Source organism: Platichthys flesus, chromosome 6 (assembly GCF_949316205.1).
Source record: "Platichthys flesus chromosome 6, fPlaFle2.1, whole genome shotgun sequence".
NCBI classification, from domain to species: Eukaryota; Metazoa; Chordata; class Actinopteri; order Pleuronectiformes; family Pleuronectidae; genus Platichthys; species Platichthys flesus.
Window position 1 is genome coordinate 23177727 of NC_084950.1, and position 17798 is coordinate 23195524.

Here is a 17798-nt window from a genome sequence, read left to right on the forward strand (position 1 = left end):
CCTACTTAAAGGACACTTTTTGTTATTTAACTAGCTTCTGCATTTTTGGGTCCAACTGCACACCTCTACCAGATACCAGTATAATTGACCTAACTGAAATTGTAAACATCAAATATTGATCCAAAATGTAGAACACAAACACTACTTCATATCAATTTGAACGCATTAAGCGTAATAATAATGTACAGTATTCATTTAATTTGTAAGTACTTAATGAAAATGGCTGAAAGCATCGATTGACTAAAATTCTAATTCAAATAGTGGAGGCTTCCAACCTGTCTCAACCACAAATTAATTGTTTAGTCCTGGCTGCACGCAATCAAAGCACGTAAAGTCAGAGGGCAGACATTTGTTGAAAGATTTCTTTCCCAAGAAGGGTTTGTTAATGTGTGGCCTACCTGGTTGACGCAGGTAGGTCACGGAGGTGCACCGCTTGGACCCATACCTTTTTATTGTAACAATGTAACTCAAGCATAACCCATCTAGGACCCACATAGACACGTTGACTGGGTAAACGCAGCAGGACATAAAGTAACACACTACACACTTTTCACGGGTTCCAAAACAAACATGTTGCTTCCAGCACATCTACTTGTGTGCATCATGGACTAGCATGTAGATTCCCTTGTCATCTCTGAGTATTAAGTACAGTCTCGATTAACCAAAATGAAAGTCAAATCTTTTTTGCTCTTATTTTTGAGAAGAAAAATAAACTCACACAAATTGTACAGCAATGATGACAAAAGAATAATAAAGCAAAGATTTGTTGGGGAGATGAGGGTTCTGGCAGGTGAAGAACAAATAGTTTATGCAGGTTTACAGGAATAAGTAAGATGCTGTTGAGACTTGCAGTGGTTATTTTATCATTTAATTAATGTAATGACTGTGCAGCAAATGTATTCTGTAGTTATTAATCAACCAAAAACTGTGACATTTCTTAAATGAAATTATCAGAAACATCTGAAGCAGGAAAAACATACATTGGTAAATCATAACAGACAAATTAAGCTTTAAGCCCATTACTCCCCAGTGGCCAGCCATCTTGACAATGAGATCAGGATATGTTACTTTCTCAGATGTTATGTGAAGATGGGAAAATTGCAGCTACCAGTGTTGTGGTGCATCTTTCACACGACATGGCGTTCATGCTATCAATGAGCATATGTCTTCACTTGATTATTTCTGACTGTGCTATGCAAATCAACATGTGCTCTGGTTTTAACACATATGAATTAACAATGTGATGATGTGAACATTAAGTAAAGATATCTGACCTCTAGGTGAATGATTTTATGCATCAGGCTGCTGTCTGGCTGATGAGATATTAATGATTAACCCCTTATTGCCTGAATCAATTTCCAATTATATAAAAAAAAATACTATTTGTGTTTTGGGCTGTCATACAGATGCTAATTTAAGTCGAGATTGTTATTTTCAATATAACATATACAATAGATATACATTTTGGTATGAGGCAAATTAGCGACATTAGGCTGGTATGTAGATTATTATATTGATGCTGCTTTTGATTGAATTGAATAACAACATATGTTTCTGTACAATCATTGCTGTTCCATCACCTCATCTTGGCGGCTTTAAGACCGGAATGGGGTTTGAGGCAAATTTGTGACATTATCTACAAGGGGTTAAGCAGCTGTATCAGCATTCCTGACAATGTGCTTGAGTGTTTTTTCTAAAGGTTATTCATCTTTTGTACTGATATCAACTTCATCAAAGGTGGGAAAAAGAGGTAAGAACAGGGTTTCTGCCAGCATACAGATTCTCCTTCAGAAAGAGCAGCATCTTTCTCCAGGCGTCCTCCTGAGCATGAGAGTGGGCCACCTTCTCTCCGCCCCACAAGTATGTTGCTGTAAAGACAAAAGGCAACTCTTAAAACACCAGTTGATATCTTTTATCATCAACAGTTTGTCAGTCTGAAGGTGTACCCACACTTATGTGAGGCGGCTGACATGAAGTTGCTGGCTCTGGTGTGCGGCGTGAATGGAGGTTCTATAAGGTGACCAGTGTTTGGGTAAGACAGGACAGTCAGCAGGTGGCTGTTCCCTGCTCCCTCCATCATCTCCTTGATCTGGAAATACAAATCTCATATTTGTAAAATGGTTTCAGGATGCATTTGATTTCATTTAACAATGGGCAATCCTTAAATCTTATTGATAAATTTGCGCTTCTTTTTTAGAAAATATTTGATTGACTTTTACAACATGGCATTGTTTGTGTACACACTAACCCTCTCCTGCTGAATAGAAAAAGAATAATTATATAAATACAGAAAAACATATGGAGTAAGCCTGCAGGTGATTTTCCACAATGGTTGTCATATCACATTTGCCTGGAAATATATTTGTAAAACAGAAAGATCTTACATTGTATAAGGCTGTGCTTAGCATATATTTAAGAGGTATGGACTAGCCCCTGTAAAGTCTCCCACTTCTTGTCTGACAGTTTCAACCACAAATCTGCTCCCAGGCCACTTAAAAACTGTTAATTCTGGAAATTGATTTTGTAAGAACTTTCTTATCTGAAAGTAGCGAAATAGGTTTGATTTTGGTATGTTAAATGTGTTAGCACCGTGCTGGAATAGCGTCCATATGTATATCCCTGAAAATACTTATCCACTTTCTTTCATCCTGCTTTCTAACCTGACTACAGTCCTTTAATCTCACATAATTTATTCACACAGGAAATGTAGTAAACTCACGTCCATCGCAGACTCGTAGGCTGGCCAGTTCTGATCATCCTCACCTACAACCAGCAACAGAGGACACTGGAGACGACCCACCTGCTCAGAGACAAACAGTAGCAAGTATTGAATTTGAGATTCCTTCACTTGTTGCTTCTTCACATCACCTGGTGAATCATTTAACTGAACAGCCCCTTGCCATTAACAACAGACAGCTCCACAGCCGGGAGACGGTGCACATGCAGTATGGTCACAGCGCCACCAAGTCCGGGGCAGATACCAAGGAGCCATACACAGCTCCACTAAGTCCACTGACATTGTTAATGTGACTCTTTTTTACATGTTTGGGCTGTGAAAATGTACTTTTTTACAGTCTACAGCAGCGCAGTCAGTAATTTACTGCTCCTCTGTGTCTCCATCATTCATGCTGTGCGCTACTCCGACTGCGTCAAACCAAACAGAGACGCTCCATGCCACCTCCTCCAGCTCCATACTTTTACTGAGTTAGTAAGTGTGTTGTTTTTACTCAAACTGAGTTTACACGTGTCCGATCACACTGTTTGTTTGTGAGTATGTGTGTGTGTGTGTGTGTGTGTGTGTGTGTGAGAGAGATAGAGAGGAAAAGAGCGAGCGAAGGGGAACTCTTATTCTTATTGATAAGAATCAACCATTATGTGATGATCAGTGTTGATATTGTGGCGACACACAAATCAACTTTTAAACTGTAGCAGGTCAGACGTCAGCTGAGAGAGAGAGAGAGAGAGAGAGAGAGAGAGAGAGAGAGAGAGAGAGAGAGAGAGAAGAAATCATTGAGGGAAAAATTCGTTCTGAATGTCTTTCATTTATCATCTAGAGCTATTTTAGACGATATATATGTCACTCTCCAGGTTACAGAGATTATTTCATTACAGACAGACATAAAATGCCAAATCATAATATGGCTTTTCCCAGGTGGCAAAGAACTGTTGAATTGAATGTTTCAACTACAAAACACAACTACAAAACTCACGTCTGCTTTGAATGAGGTGTCGTTGGTAATGGGCAGCAGCAGGTCTCGCACGATCGTCTCGTTCTCCTCACTGAAACGAGTCTTCCAAGCGTTTCTGATGTGACCCCAAAGAGAGATTGGTTTTTAGATGTTTTAAACGAAACAATTGAAAAATATATATATTATTGGGGATTTGAATTGTACAAAGAACAGCAGGTCGGACAGGAGCCATGCAGAAAACTCACAGCTCCACCGTGATTGTTTAACATAATTTCCTCTATCAGCCCTCTTGGGTTTTCTGATCACTCACTTGTCGCAGCTTCTGTTTTTATAAAAGTTCAAACCTGGCAGTGCTTATTGACATTTAATAAGGTTCTGTTGAAGGAAAACAACTTGGAGAAATATCGAAACAGGTAATCCGATTTTTGATAATTGCAAGATGAAAAAAACACTCACTATCATCTAGCATAGGTCTCCTATAGGTAGACCACAGTCTGGACCGGAACAGAAGCCGTTTTGTACAGACCCAGAGGTGTTATTAGATTATTCTAAATTGTGCACCTTTACTCACGATAACGGTAGTGTTAATTTAACCTGCACAGATTCTTTATGGTGGTAAGTCCTGGAAGCACCAGGTAGAGTTCATTCTATTACTGAACAAGAGATGGGAACAAATAGGAAAGTTAAAGCTGCTCAGTTATATACATATTTGTTATTAAGATTGATTATATGTGTTATGTAGTTTTATACTGAGAAAAAAGAAGAACATGGGAAATTAAGAACATTATTTTAAGATACCTTTTTCAAAAGGTCTTTTATTTATTTATTTATTGAATTTATTATTATTGTATTTACACAGTGTTTTGATATTCCTCCAAAAATGTTCTTGGATTATAATTTGAATGTATTTTGTTGTTGTACAGCTAAATGTAGATTGCTTTATTACTTTATCGTCCGAATTTTTCTTTGGTCTGGAGCTTAATCACAGACAGAAGAGGATCGCTCCCAACCAAAGTCTTACTTTGGGCAGGTGCTGATTGAGCAGACTGGAGTCTGTGAGCAAACTGTCAGGTTTTACAGTGACCTTTTTAAATCTCGGGATACAGAGGCTGTCATTTTGTGAAATTTAAGAGATCATTAAGCTGTTTTTGAGCATGAATTTTTATGGCTCACATTAGATGCATTTAGTTTTTGCTCTTGTTTGATTGCTAAAATTACCTATAGTAACCTATATAATTTGCCAAAGATTAGCGATAGTTTGGACGCTCCCTTTCAGATTCAAAAGGCAGCTCCCTGTCTGGATTGTTGTAACGTTTTTTCTTTTGAAGCATTCTAGCCTTAATATTATCGTTTAAATATGATTTCGAGAGAGCTGTCAGGAAGGCTAAGGCTGACTACAAGTGCAAATGGAAAACTCAAGGTCAATGGCAGTTTTCAGATCACAAATTATAAAAACACTCGTGATAAACCCAAGCGGCCTGACAGCCTCAACGAATTCTATTATCACTTAACAATTAACAATAACAGCCAAATAAGATGCCATGCTTAATGGCTAGCTCCTTAACTCCCCCCTTTGTCATAGAGGAGTATGATTGTAGCCTGCTGCTCTGACTTTGTATCCTCTGTCAAACTAAAATGTTGTGCAAATGAACTCACTATAGTCTTCACTGATTTCTTCAACAGGTGTTTTAACGGTTGAGTGTGTGGAATTTAGTGACATCTAGTGGTGAAGTTGCATTTTGTAGCTGAATCCTTCCAAACATGAAAGAGAACCTTCAGTTTGTCCAGTCAGGGCTACAGGAAAATATGATGCCAGTCTCCTGATGGAGCATATTTTGTTTTGGGAGGCTGTAATTGAGGAATTTTTGAACAGAAACCTTCAAGTCACAGCCAGCAACTTACTCCTTAAAAAAATCCATAATGTGCTCCAAAGATCCACCAACTGGCTGCACATGACTCCCACTGATACAAACCGCACAACTGAGCTGGGAGACACACAGACACAATTCATATTATTTATAAATGTTTATAAATATGTGTTTGTAAATATTTACAGAGGATCAGCTAAGAAAGAAAACGTTGGCAGAAGTCTTTTGAGAACAAGTTTCAATAAATGACACTGAAGAGCCTAATCTTGCTATGTTAAAGATAGAGAAAAAAATATATTTCTGAGATCGTCCAATGTGGAGGTGAGGGGGCTGGGAGAGCATGGCTCAATCATCTTCCACGGACATTTGTATCTACACTATTACGCTAACACCAAAAATCCAGTCTTTTACCATTAGCCCAATGGGAAACTATCGCTGGTCCTACATGTTAAGAGTGTTATAATGAGGCAAGTACATGTACTTTGCTGCATTAACACACAACAGTTTCACAATGACCCAAAAGTATTTTTACCCCATAGTCTACTTTATCTTGCCTTAGTTTGAGAGTGATCTGAATGTTCTCATAATAACATTAACATCTTTAAGTTATTTTCCATCGTTGCTACATTGTCAAGCGATGTGTAGAACTCTTTGCTCTCTCTCTCTCTCTCTCTCTCTCACACAAACAAATTGACCTGTCTGTCATAGTCAGAGATATTCTGAGGCTGCTGATGGTCAACTGTCAAACATATATTTTATCAGTCTGTTAAGAGCCTGTTATCAGCCTGTTATCAGCCTGTTTTGCCAAGGCAGGCCTTGGCAAAACACTTGACCGGTCTTCTGTCAAAGATAAAATCTACTTCTGTGGGGAACAATGCTTGTCTTACCTTAAAAACATCAGAATAAATAGCCATTTTGAAGGTGATAGCGCAGCCTAAGGAAAGTCCCACCATGGCGATCCTGCTGCCAAGGACCTGAGGATGCTGCTGCAGGACATTGTAGGCCGTCTGGAGCAGTAAAGCACAGTTGTAAAATTAGAATGGGTTCTTATAACGTATATCAAATATGAATAACACAGAATTTATAAAAAAAAAAAATAGTAACTGCTGATGAAGCCAGGCAGTCAACATAGTTAACAGTTTAGACTTAATGCAATACTTTATTTCTCAGATTTAATGATAAGAATAAAAGCAATAGAGGCTGGAGCACCATGCTACATTTTTGTCATTTTGACCTTTTCAGTACTATCATAATGAAAGGAAAGGTGGCACCCTAAGTTAACAGGACCCTAATATGGGAGGAACCTAGGATTGAAATTGGACCTCGCATAAGAATAATTCTTATTTCAGAAAATAATGTAACTTACACGCAGAAATGATGAAATCTGTGTGCATTGGAGCAAACCTTCACATGGATAGCAAATTAGCATGTTGATGAGTGTGATCTTATTGTTCAATCTGAATGCTGTTAAAGGGGACCTATTATGCTATTACAGTCTCTCTATGTCCTCTAGTGGGTTAAGTTTTTTGTAAATGTATACAAAGTGCATGGTTCACTGCTGCGAGTGTCTTTTCTGCAGCAGCAATGAATAGAATAAAGAAACCAATGCGTACATTCAACATTGGAGCACCCTTAAAACGTTTTCAGAATCTGCACTGCTTTCCCTTCCTGAGCTGCTTTGCCAGAACTTCCTTGAGGCCAACCAAAAGTCCTTCTCCATGGCCTCCCTGAACTCCTCCCACTCATCCCACACCCAAGCCGCTGCTTCTGTGGTCTTGGCTGATACAGGAGGGCCTTCCCCGCTGGTGTCCACTAGCAGGTTATTGGGTATTCACCTTGACAACACCAATGATCTGGATGGAGTTCCTGAGCATGCCCACTATGATACCTCCTTTGGGATGTATAAAAAAGTATTCCGGAGGTGGGAGTTGAAGACCCTACTGACAGTAGCCTTTGTCAGATGTTGCTGATGCGCCGAAACAACACATTTAAAGGGATAAAAAATGATAATTGACTGATTATCTACACTTCACCCACCCCTATGCCGCTGGATAGTAAGTGGAAGATAAGTCCATAATATCTTCAGTTGTATTGGATTCGGCTGCTACACTGTTTACCCCTGAAACTTCAGCAGTGTTTTGTTGATTCATACACTTCACCCACCCCTCCGTCAGTATAGGGGTGAGTAGATAATCAGTCAATTATCATTTTTGGGTGAACTATTCCTTTAAGTTTTCCAGGTGTGTCTTGCAGCTTTCCCTGTAATCTGGTACAACTCACCACCGGTTTTTGATTTCTTAAATGCTTTGCTCCTCTCTCTTCACCCGAACACAGAGCCTCAGATCCGATGATACGACCACAAATTCGATCACAGAACTTTGGCCTGAGGTGTTCTAATCACCTTAGGAGGCGAGCAAAGAACTCCAAAGACGTAGAACAGGAGTGCCTTGTACGTCGATCATGATCTACCGGTCGATCGCAAAGGTAGTGTGGGTTGATCGCATCACACATGAACGATTAGACGAGAGGCAGTCATGTGGAAGTTTATTCAATTTGTATTAATATTGAAGAGATCATGTCTCCAAATCTCACCAAATTCAACACTTGCTCATCCCTGGGCCATTAACAATACACATACCAAGTTTGAAGCTGATGAGATGAATGATTCACAAGATATTGGTTAAAAATGAGTGGGTAAATGGTATTTTTGGACACGTAGACACTCAGGTTTACCTCAAAGTACTTGTTGTCCACGAAATTCCCAGTTTCAATGGTGACTTTATTTGTCAGGTAGTCAAGAGCAAGGGAGGCAAAGCCATGGCAGGCCAACAGTGCTGAACGGTACTCCACTAACTTCCCTCCACCCCCCCACAGGTCCAAGATTCCAGGGAAAGGTCCAGGTCCTTCAGATGATACAAAACACCCAAAGAGACAATTCACATTAAAATGACTTTATAGATTTCTGAGATTCTTACATCTCTGGCCTATATTTGATGTATGTATTTTGAGGGCTTTTGATTTGATCAAAGCACTTTATTTTTTATTTTAATAAGTTAATATCAATACCCTACACGTGTAAGTTGCATGTGATAGTAACTAAGTTTCAACAATATTCTGATACAGGCTGGTATATCCACCATTACTATTTTCACCTCGTTTATTTAGTCTAACATTTGGTTTGTCTGCATCTTTCAGTATGAATGGTTAAACATTATGTCAGTTCTGCCATCTGTCACAACTACAAATATCCTACAACAACATAAATAAACCATATAAGACATTAACAAATTCATATTTACGGATGCAAAATATTGTCTACAATGTCAGAGATGATTTAATTTATGTAAATATCAGACATATCTACACCCACCACACATCACAACACCTTATTTCATCAGGAGCGCACAATATAATATGGATGTTAGGCAGTGGATACAACCATAAAAAGGCTTTTGGGTATGAGTTAGGGTATGCTTTAATGGTAAGAGTGCTTTAATAACCGGACCCCATTTAGTGGATGTCTGAAAACAGTGAAGGTCTGTTCTTTTTTGCACTGGGGTCCGCGATGAAAAACATTCTGTTTAACCTGACAATAAACCTTAACTTGAATTTGTCTGAACCATGCATCCGGATAACAGCAGGTCCATAATGCTCATCCATAGGTCTCTTCCTCTTCTCCTTCAATACAGGTACCCTTACGCCGGGTTCACACCGGACTCCGAAGCGACGCCGAAGCCAAGCGTAAGCACTAATCCCTAGTGCGCTGGTGCTTGGCTGTTCACACTGAACGCGCATTTCCCCACGCTGGTCATCCTGCCGATTTTGCTTTGTGATCAAACATACAGCAGATTTTTGTCATGGGTAAGTAATAACTTTGTGCTTTATTACGTTTAAACATTGTATCTCTTCCCGGATAAGCACTGTAGCCTGTTTATGTCCACTTCTTTACAGCAAAGATATTACAACAGTAATCTTTTTTTCTGGAGTTGGAGAATGAGTTTTTAGGTGACCACATTTTTCCTTACAAAGTGGTAATGACAGTGGGGGAGGAAGAAAAGAGGGGGCTCTATGGGCCCTGTAGCCTTCTGTTAATGCTGTAAATTTGATTACACAGGGTTGATACTGAGGCCGTATGTTTAATAAATATACCACCAGCTATTAGTCATTTGTTTGGTATAATTTAGGAAAAATGGAAAACCCAGTAGTATAAAAGCATATACTTACTTGTTGCTCAAATAGTAGCTGCAACAGCGTCCCAACATGTGTCCTTTTTAGTGTTGTCTTTATATAAAATGTTAAGAGGATCATACAGCTCACTGTACTTCTCAACCTTAAATTTATTAATTTAATGTCATCCATGTTGACGAACTTCTCAGCTCCGTTCAATGTCGGGTGTCAAGGGTGAATGACGTATTCTCCACTCAAGCCTCTCTCTCTCTCTTTATCTTTATGACTGCTTGTATGGCTGTAGTGGATGGGCAGAGGGGGACATTTAATAATGTCATCAATAAATTGGTAAAATTAAAACTCCAGGACAACAGAAGGGGAATTCAAACTATGGGATGCATATTTGATCATTTATATCATATAAAATATGTCGAAACGATCGCTGCATGGCGCTAGGCAGTCTTGGCGCGGCGCTTCAGCCTCCAGTGTGACCCGCACAAAGGTTTAACATGGGAGTGGATGGGAGCTGTTATTTAAGGCTTGGCGCTGCGCTTACGCATCGCTTTGGCGTCGCTTCATAGTCCGGTGTGAACCCCAGCGTAAAGGTGAATACACGTACGAACAAGTACTCCGTTTAGGATTACAACTCACCAACACATCAAACAAATCGTACCGCATTTGTTGGTCCTGTAAGAACTTAATAACACGGTTGGAACTCGACATTCCCGTGTTTAAAAAATTGAGAGACGACGAAAGAGACCAGGCTGAAGAAGCTCGCTCTTTGGTGACGTGGTTGATTATGTAACTGTTGATCATTAGTCTATCATCGTATAAACCCCGTCCTGACAATTTGATTGGTCCGAACAGCTTCTGTTCGTGCATAGTTTCTCCCCAACGGAGCGATGCCAGACCAAACTTCCCGACCTCAAATGTTGTGGGCGGGGCTAAGTTCGTCTGGCATCCAGGCAAGCAGCTGCCAGCTCCTTTAGCTGAATCTCCTCTTCTCCTTTCACTACACTGGTTCCCTACTGCAGCAAGTGATGCTAGTCTTAGCTACATAGACACCTCCCTCACACCACCAGACTCTAATCTTATCTTACCTGGGGGCAGAAAAAGAGTTGCAGATAGTCCATCCTCTGTGATTGGGATCCTGCGGATGCCAGGCGCCATGTGCCAGCGCTCCACCAACACAGACGCCAGCGACACTAGATCCACAAACCCCTCAGTCTGGTGACCCTGGTACACTGAGATTGTGACCTCCATGGGAGTCTGGACGTTCAACTTCCTCATCCTGAAGGATGATGGGAGAGTCATTGATACCAATAACTGATTGTGATTGGCATTATGTAAGTAGTTCTGGCCTGGTTGCTTACCTGAGTCCAGGTTTGCTGCCTGGAACTGGTATGAGGCTCCACAATAGACCCATTGGTTCAACCCCCGAATATGTCCCCCCCAGACTGAGATCCTCTGAAACTGGAAGTAAAGAGTGTGAAAAAACTATAATTTTCATGTTTATTCTCTATTTGCAATTCCAGCATTTTATTCAATGTTTCATCAGACACTTTAACATAATTTTCATTAATTCTCTATGTCTATATCTTGAAGCATGTACCGTTCACAGTCCCAGTGGCATCAGAAATGTAGTGACCAAACGCCTCCCATTTGATTCTATCTTCACACTGGTGGAAAGCGTGGACGGTCAGCTTGAAACCAGGTGGGGCATTCTGGATGAGGACAATGAACTTCTCATCCATTTGTCCTCTGGATGGCTGGACCGACAGACTCACGCAACATTGTTTCCTGTCCATCGTGAGACTAAGTAGACTGATAAAATAATCACAGATAAATGCGTCAAAACATGAGTAAAGTATAACTATATTTGTCTGTTCTCCAAAGTCAAAGTTAAGTCAAGTCAACATTTTATATAACTCAGTACAAAAAGCAGCTGAGCAAATGCAGAAACAGGTATCAAATTCAATCAAACTATGAACATGAAAACAATAAAAGAATTACAGCACATTAAAGATTAAGTCAACGTGGTATGTTCCGACTAACAATAATAATAGTAAAATAATAATTACATTACATTACATTACATTTCATTTAGCTGACGCTTTTATCCAAAGCAACTTACAATAAGTGCATTCAAACCCGAGGGTACATACCAAGGACGACAAGAATCAAGAAAGTACAATTTCTTCAAATAAAGCAAAACTACAAAGTGCTATAAGTAAGTGCCATTTAAGTGCTACTAAAGTGTTAGTTTCAAAAAGTTGTTAGTGTTTTTTTTTTGTTTTTTTTTATTCAAGGTAAAGTCGGAAGAGGTATGTTTTTAGTTTTCGGCGGAAGATGTGTAGACTTTCTGATGTCCGGATGTCAATGGGGAGCTCATTCCACCATTTAGGAGCCAGGACGGAAAACAGTCGTGTTTTTGATGAGTGTTTAGCTCGCAGTGAGGGAGCAACGAGCTGATTGGCCGAAGCAGAGCGGAGTGAACGGGGTGGGGTGTAATGTTTGACCATGTCCTGGATGTAGACTGGACCGGATCCGTTCACAGCATGGTACGCAAGTACTAGTGTTTTGAACCGGATGCGAGCAGCCACTGTTAACCAGTGAAGGGAGCGGAGGAGAGGAGTAGTGTGAGTGAATTTAGGTTGGTTAAAAACCAGTCGAGCTGCTGCATTCTGGATGAGCTGCAAAGGTCGGATGGCAGTAGCAGGTAGACTTGCCAGGAGGGAGTTACAGTAATCTAGACGTGAGATGACCAGAGCCTGGACCAGAACCTGCACCGCCTTCTGAGTGAGAAGGGGGCGTATTCTCCTGATGTTGTACAGCATGAATCTACAGGACCGTGTTGTTGCAGTAATGTTGGCAGTAAGGGAGAGTTGGCTGTCGAGTGTTACGCCCAGGTTCCTAGCCGTCTGAGTGGGGGTTAACACAGAGTTGTCAAAGTTAATAGTCAGGTCGTGGATGGGAGAGTCTTTCCCTGGAAGGAAAAGAAGTTCAGTTTTGTCAAGGTTAATCTTCAGGTGGTGTGAGACATCCACTGAGAGATGTCGGTCAGACAGGCAGTGATTCGTGCTGCTACCTGTGTTTCTGATCGGGGAAAAGACAGGATTAGTTGGGTGTCATCGGCATAGCTATGGTAGGAAAAGCCGTGTGAGTGAATGACAGAGCCGAGGGAGTTGGTGTACAAAGAGAAGAGGAGAGGACCAAGGACAGAACCTTGAGGGACCCCAGTAGTGAGGGGACACGGTTCAGACACAGATCCTCTCCAAGTTACCCTGTAAGTGCGTTCATTGAGGTAGGAAGAGAGCAGGGAGAGAGCAGAGCCTGAGACACCGAGGTCATGAAGGGAGGAAATAAGGATCTGGTGGTTCACTGTGTCGAATGCAGCAGAGAGGTCTAGAAGGATGAGGACAGAGGAGAGAGAGGCTGCTCTAGCAGTGTGAAGCTGCTGAGAGACAGCAAGGAGGGCAGTCTCAGTTGAGTGACCTGCCTTGAAACCAGACTGGTGAGGGTCAAGAAGATTATTGTGGTTAAGATAGGAGGAAAGTTGATTAAAGATAGCACGCTCAAGAATTTTGGAAACAAAGGGAAGGAGAGTTTCTTCAGGAGAGGATTTACTCTTGCCTCCTTCAGAGAATTAGGGAAACAGCCAGTTGACAGGGAAGTGTTGATTAAATAAATAAAGTATTTCACCAGGGAATTGATCACTGATGCAATTGCGAGGTCCTTGTAAATTGTCTGCACCTGATTTTCACCAGCTCGAAGAGTCTGTCTGTGTGTGTGTGGGTGTGTGTGTGTGTTTGTTTGTTAATGTGTCAAGTAGAATTTAGTGATATCTAGTGGTGAAGTTGTATGTTGCAGGTGAATGCACCTCACTTCACCCTCCCCTTCTAAACATGAAAGAGAACCAGTGGTAGCCTTCAGTTGTTCTAACAACTCCAAACTGTTTAGTCTGTCCAGTTTGAATGACTGTAAAAAAACATGTCGGCTTCTATAGAGGGGACCCGCTCCCAGTGTAAATGTAAGGTATTTAATTATAAAGGGCCCATTCAAACGTGAAAAATATTTGTATAATTTAGATCATTGTGCACTATTTTGCCGATAGATCCCTTTCAACTAGATTGTAAACACTGGTCCTTTAAGTTGTTAACATAAGTTATTCTATTCATGCACTTCTGTTCATGTGTTAAACTTGAAAACAACCTATTAACATCTTAATTTTGTGTGTTGGTCATCGAGAAACAACAACAAAAACAGCAGCAACTCTCGGGTACCGAACTACCAGGAGCTCCATAAAAATCCTAATAAACTTTTGGTTAAAAATAATTATTTGTACTTTTAGTTAATTAATCATTTCATTTTTAAAATCTATATGCCAAAACGGCAACAGAATGTCTATAATTTATGAGTAACTAGTGTCGCAGCAACCCCCCTCACACCCCACTACAATCGACAATTCCGTGATTCAGGGTGTAAACACAGACACTGACAAGAAGCATTGAGCCAGTTCAGACTTAAAAAGACTAGTTCAAAGTTCAGTTCATACAGATGATAATGAACTAGCGAAAGTCAGGAAAATAAAAAACAGAAAACAGGGATGAAGAGAAATGGTAATCATTTTTAAAGGTACATTTTGTAATTATTTCTGTAACTCTATAATTGACCTCCTATTGTCTTGTGTGTTATCTTCTCACTTAATTAAAACAAGATATAAGACAGACGCCCATCTTCAACATCAATCAGATATCCTGCTGAAAACCACGGTAATAGATGACAGATCTTCCATGTGAATGGACAATATGGTTCTTATTTTACAGAGATCATACTGTTTATGAAAATAAGTGAGTGCATTTGTTAAACTATTTACAAGTTTTGTTGTGTGGGTTAGAAGTTACAAGCAGGACTTTCTTAGATAAATAAGGATTTAAAAAGGTATCCCCTTGGGCCCCCAAATTGCTAAATCCGCCACTGGCTGTGTTCTGTGGGTCAGTAGAGTCATATGAACGGATTCTAATGTGGCCAAGCAGCGTATAGGCTTCATGTATAAAGTATCTGAATCACTGCACACATCTGAGTGTCTGAGCTCAAAGTCCTCAGAATCAGTCACATACATAAACCACTACTGTGTCAACACAGTGACACCACCCTGTCGAGCTGTTCTACTGCAACACACTGGTCCCCACTTCTTTCAGTAGCAGTGTTACCACGAATTGTTCAAACACCGCCCATACGCACACAGACCAGTTCTCTCAGAAGCTGTGGTTGTTGACTGTGGCTCCTCTGTGATTCGCTTTCCCGTGGTCAGACCAGCCGCCCCGATATGAATGGTTAATACGCTGGAACAGCGCAGACGAAGCTCAGCGACCTTATTCTGAGCTCCTTCTTAGTTCTCCATGAGAAGACGACAGTTTCAGTGAAGTCTTACCTTAACCTCAGCGATCCTCAAACTGCTGCGGACTTTGGGACGATAGCGTGAGGTAAGAGGCACAACATCCGGTTTTCAAAATAAGATGTAATATTAACAATACAAGTTGTCTGAACAAGTTTACAAAGTTCTTCACAACATACATGGCAACGAAGTAATGAATATAAAAGGTATCCAATTCAATTCAAATATATAGAGAAACCCAACAGCTCCCACAATGAGCAGCACTTTGGCGACTGGAGAGAAAAAAACTCCCTCATTAACTGAAAGAAACCTCTAACAGAACAAGACTCAGTATGTGGGTCACCCCGGTTGAATTGACTTGAATTGAGCGAAGCGTGAAAGCTGCGCCCCGGTTCTACCACGTGTCGCGGTTGTCTGTTGTTCACACAGGCAACGTCTCTGCTGTGTGTCTGTAGTAGAGCTGCAAAGTTAGCTTTCTGGTATGATCAATGTGTTTCACCAAATATAAGTACAGCTATATGCGCAATTAAATGACAGGACTCTTTGGTAGGAAGCTCTGCCTCTTCTGGTCATGCGATAAAAATAAAAACCTTGTTAGAGAAAAAAATATTGAAGTCAGATAACATAAACGGGAGTGTGCTTTTACTTTGAAACAGGGATAGGAATGGTTTTGGTTTTGTATTTATATAGCGCTTTTCTAGTCTTGATGACCACTCAAAGCTCTTTACATTCACACACACATTCATACAGTGCATCTATTCGCAGCACTTTGTTATTCTATGGGGGGGCCATTCGGGGTTCAGCATCTTGCCCAAGGACACTTCGGCATGCAGATGGGTCAGACTGGGGTTTGAACCGCCGACCTTCAGGTTGGAGGACGACCACTCTATCCCTCAGCCACAGCCGCCCACACAGGAAGTGTTGCAAACATTTATCTTGTGAGATATTTTACACTTCTACACTGTCTATTCTTCTGTGCACGTTACGCTGGGAAAATATGCGAAATCTGGAAGAGCTGCACGGCTCATGCTGCTTGATAGCAGTTGAATCCTTCTGCTCATGCAGGCAGTGTGGACGCTCTCATATGATAACATGGACGCCAAAATTAAAAGTAAGCCGTTCCACCCACAAGTGGTAAGAGCAATAATAGCACCAGTAACAACAATAACTGTGACATAAGGCTATTACCATCAATAACTCAAATAACCATAACAACATCAACAATGGTGGCAGCAGCAATACATCTTTATATACATAATGTATATGTATAAACATATCTGGAATGAACTTTGTATATATCAGCTGAAACTCTAATTAATCAAATGAAAGTTTGAATATAAATGTAAAGTCCAAGGTTGTGGTCTGTTATTACATTGACATTTACATAATAATATTATCCAAAACTGTTCCAGTGGGACCCGGCATTAAATGCAACACCTGAGCAGTCTCTAGTCTGAGTGAATGAGTGACTCAGTAGAGGTTAGTGGAATACACACACACACACACACACACACACAGGTCAAGTCAACTTTTATTGATATGGCTCATTATAAAAAAACAAGTTGATCAAAGTGCACTTAAAATTGTCAAGCATACCATAAAGCTATAAACATGACAACAATAAAATGATTTCGGCACAATAAAAGATAAGGCCAATGCGGCGCGTTCTCACTAAGATTAAGTCCAGTGAGAAGAGACGGGTCATCAGGCGGTAAACTTTCTAGTGGCTAATCTATTCTGTTCCTGAAAAACAGCCACTGCAAATGTTCTGTGTATATTTGTGCCTGGGTCTTAGACCGTCCAACAGCAAAGTGACACAAACCCATTTAAAAGCTTAACAACAAGCAATAATCATGAATTACATAGGAGGTTTGATTTATATTTATGAGTTGTACCAGTAATTTCTTACACATGTCACTGATGAAAGGATTACTCGAAGCCACCAGAGTGCAATAGGATCAATGTGGGAAAAAGAGAACATTAGAAAGAGATCTTTCTTTTGTTTATTTTTTATACAACATAACCATACGATTTTTGTACCTATCTTTATTCAAGAGCATGGAATAAGCATAACAACGTCAACAAGTCCTGCTCTCAAACTGAAAGACTAGGCTCTTGAATAGAGACAGGAAAAACCTATTCAAACATAACACACAGCCATCTTCAAATAAGCCAAGAAAACAGGTCTAAGTCAATCACCACAACATCAAACAGATTTCAAGGTTACTAATTAAGCCCACTACCATATTAATCATGATAATCTAAATAATAACAATTGTAACATCCAAGATGGTGGACACCCACAAGTGGCAAGAGCACCAATAACAACATAACTGTGACATAAGGGTATAACCATCAATAACTTTAATAACCAGAACAACATCAACAATGGCGGCAGCAGCAATACATCTTTATATATATATATAATGTATATGTATAAATATATCTATATATATATATATATATGGAAATTAAACTCTAATTTATCAAATAAAAGTTTGAATATATCAAATATATGTGCAAGGTTGGGGTCTGTTATTGCATTGACATTTATAATGATAATTATCCACAACTGTTCATGTGTTAAACTTGAAAACAACCTAATACATGTTAATTGGGGATGTTGGTCATCGAGGAACAACAACAAGAGTCATATGAACTGATTCTAATGTAGGA

The 17798-nt window shown here is 40.1% G+C and overlaps 1 protein-coding gene across 3 annotated transcripts; it reads right to left on the bottom strand.

Moving 5' to 3' along the window:
• Window positions 1–673: 673 nt before the first annotated feature.
• On the bottom strand, window positions 674–15221 carry LOC133954888 (peroxisomal succinyl-coenzyme A thioesterase-like). 3 transcript variants are annotated; one of them, XM_062389439.1, is made up of 11 exons: window positions 15159–15221; window positions 11337–11548; window positions 11098–11197; window positions 10825–11015; window positions 8291–8460; window positions 6445–6564; window positions 5592–5674; window positions 3711–3804; window positions 2720–2800; window positions 1951–2089; window positions 674–1868 (listed from the first exon to the last, which is right to left on the bottom strand). In XM_062389439.1, exons 2-11 carry the CDS (start codon window positions 11530–11532, stop codon window positions 1732–1734), a joined length of 1311 nt encoding a protein of 436 aa, XP_062245423.1. In that variant the 5' UTR covers window positions 11533–11548; window positions 15159–15221; the 3' UTR covers window positions 674–1731. The 3 variants fall into 3 exon arrangements, with proteins under 3 accessions (XP_062245423.1, XP_062245422.1, XP_062245424.1); XM_062389438.1 differs by lacking the exon at window positions 15159–15221 and having other exon boundaries at window positions 11337–11668; XM_062389440.1 differs by lacking the exons at window positions 3711–3804; window positions 5592–5674; window positions 15159–15221 and having other exon boundaries at window positions 11337–11668.
• Between the last annotated feature and the right edge of the window lie 2577 nt (window positions 15222–17798).

What these genes read in the sequence shown, in the direction of transcription:
- LOC133954888 (XM_062389439.1), bottom strand. Translation starts at nt 11,532, where the DNA reads ATGGACAGGAAACAATGTTGCGTGAGTCTGTCGGTCCAGCCATCCAGA. An exon ending in GGCAGCAAACCTGGACTCAG is followed by an intron (nt 11,016 to 11,097) that starts GTAAGCAACCAG and finishes ATCATCCTTCAG; the next exon opens with GATGAGGAAGTTGAACGTCC. An exon ending in TGGACAACAAGTACTTTGAG is followed by an intron (nt 6,565 to 8,290) that starts GTAAACCTGAGT and finishes TTACTGCTCCAG; the next exon opens with ACGGCCTACAATGTCCTGCA.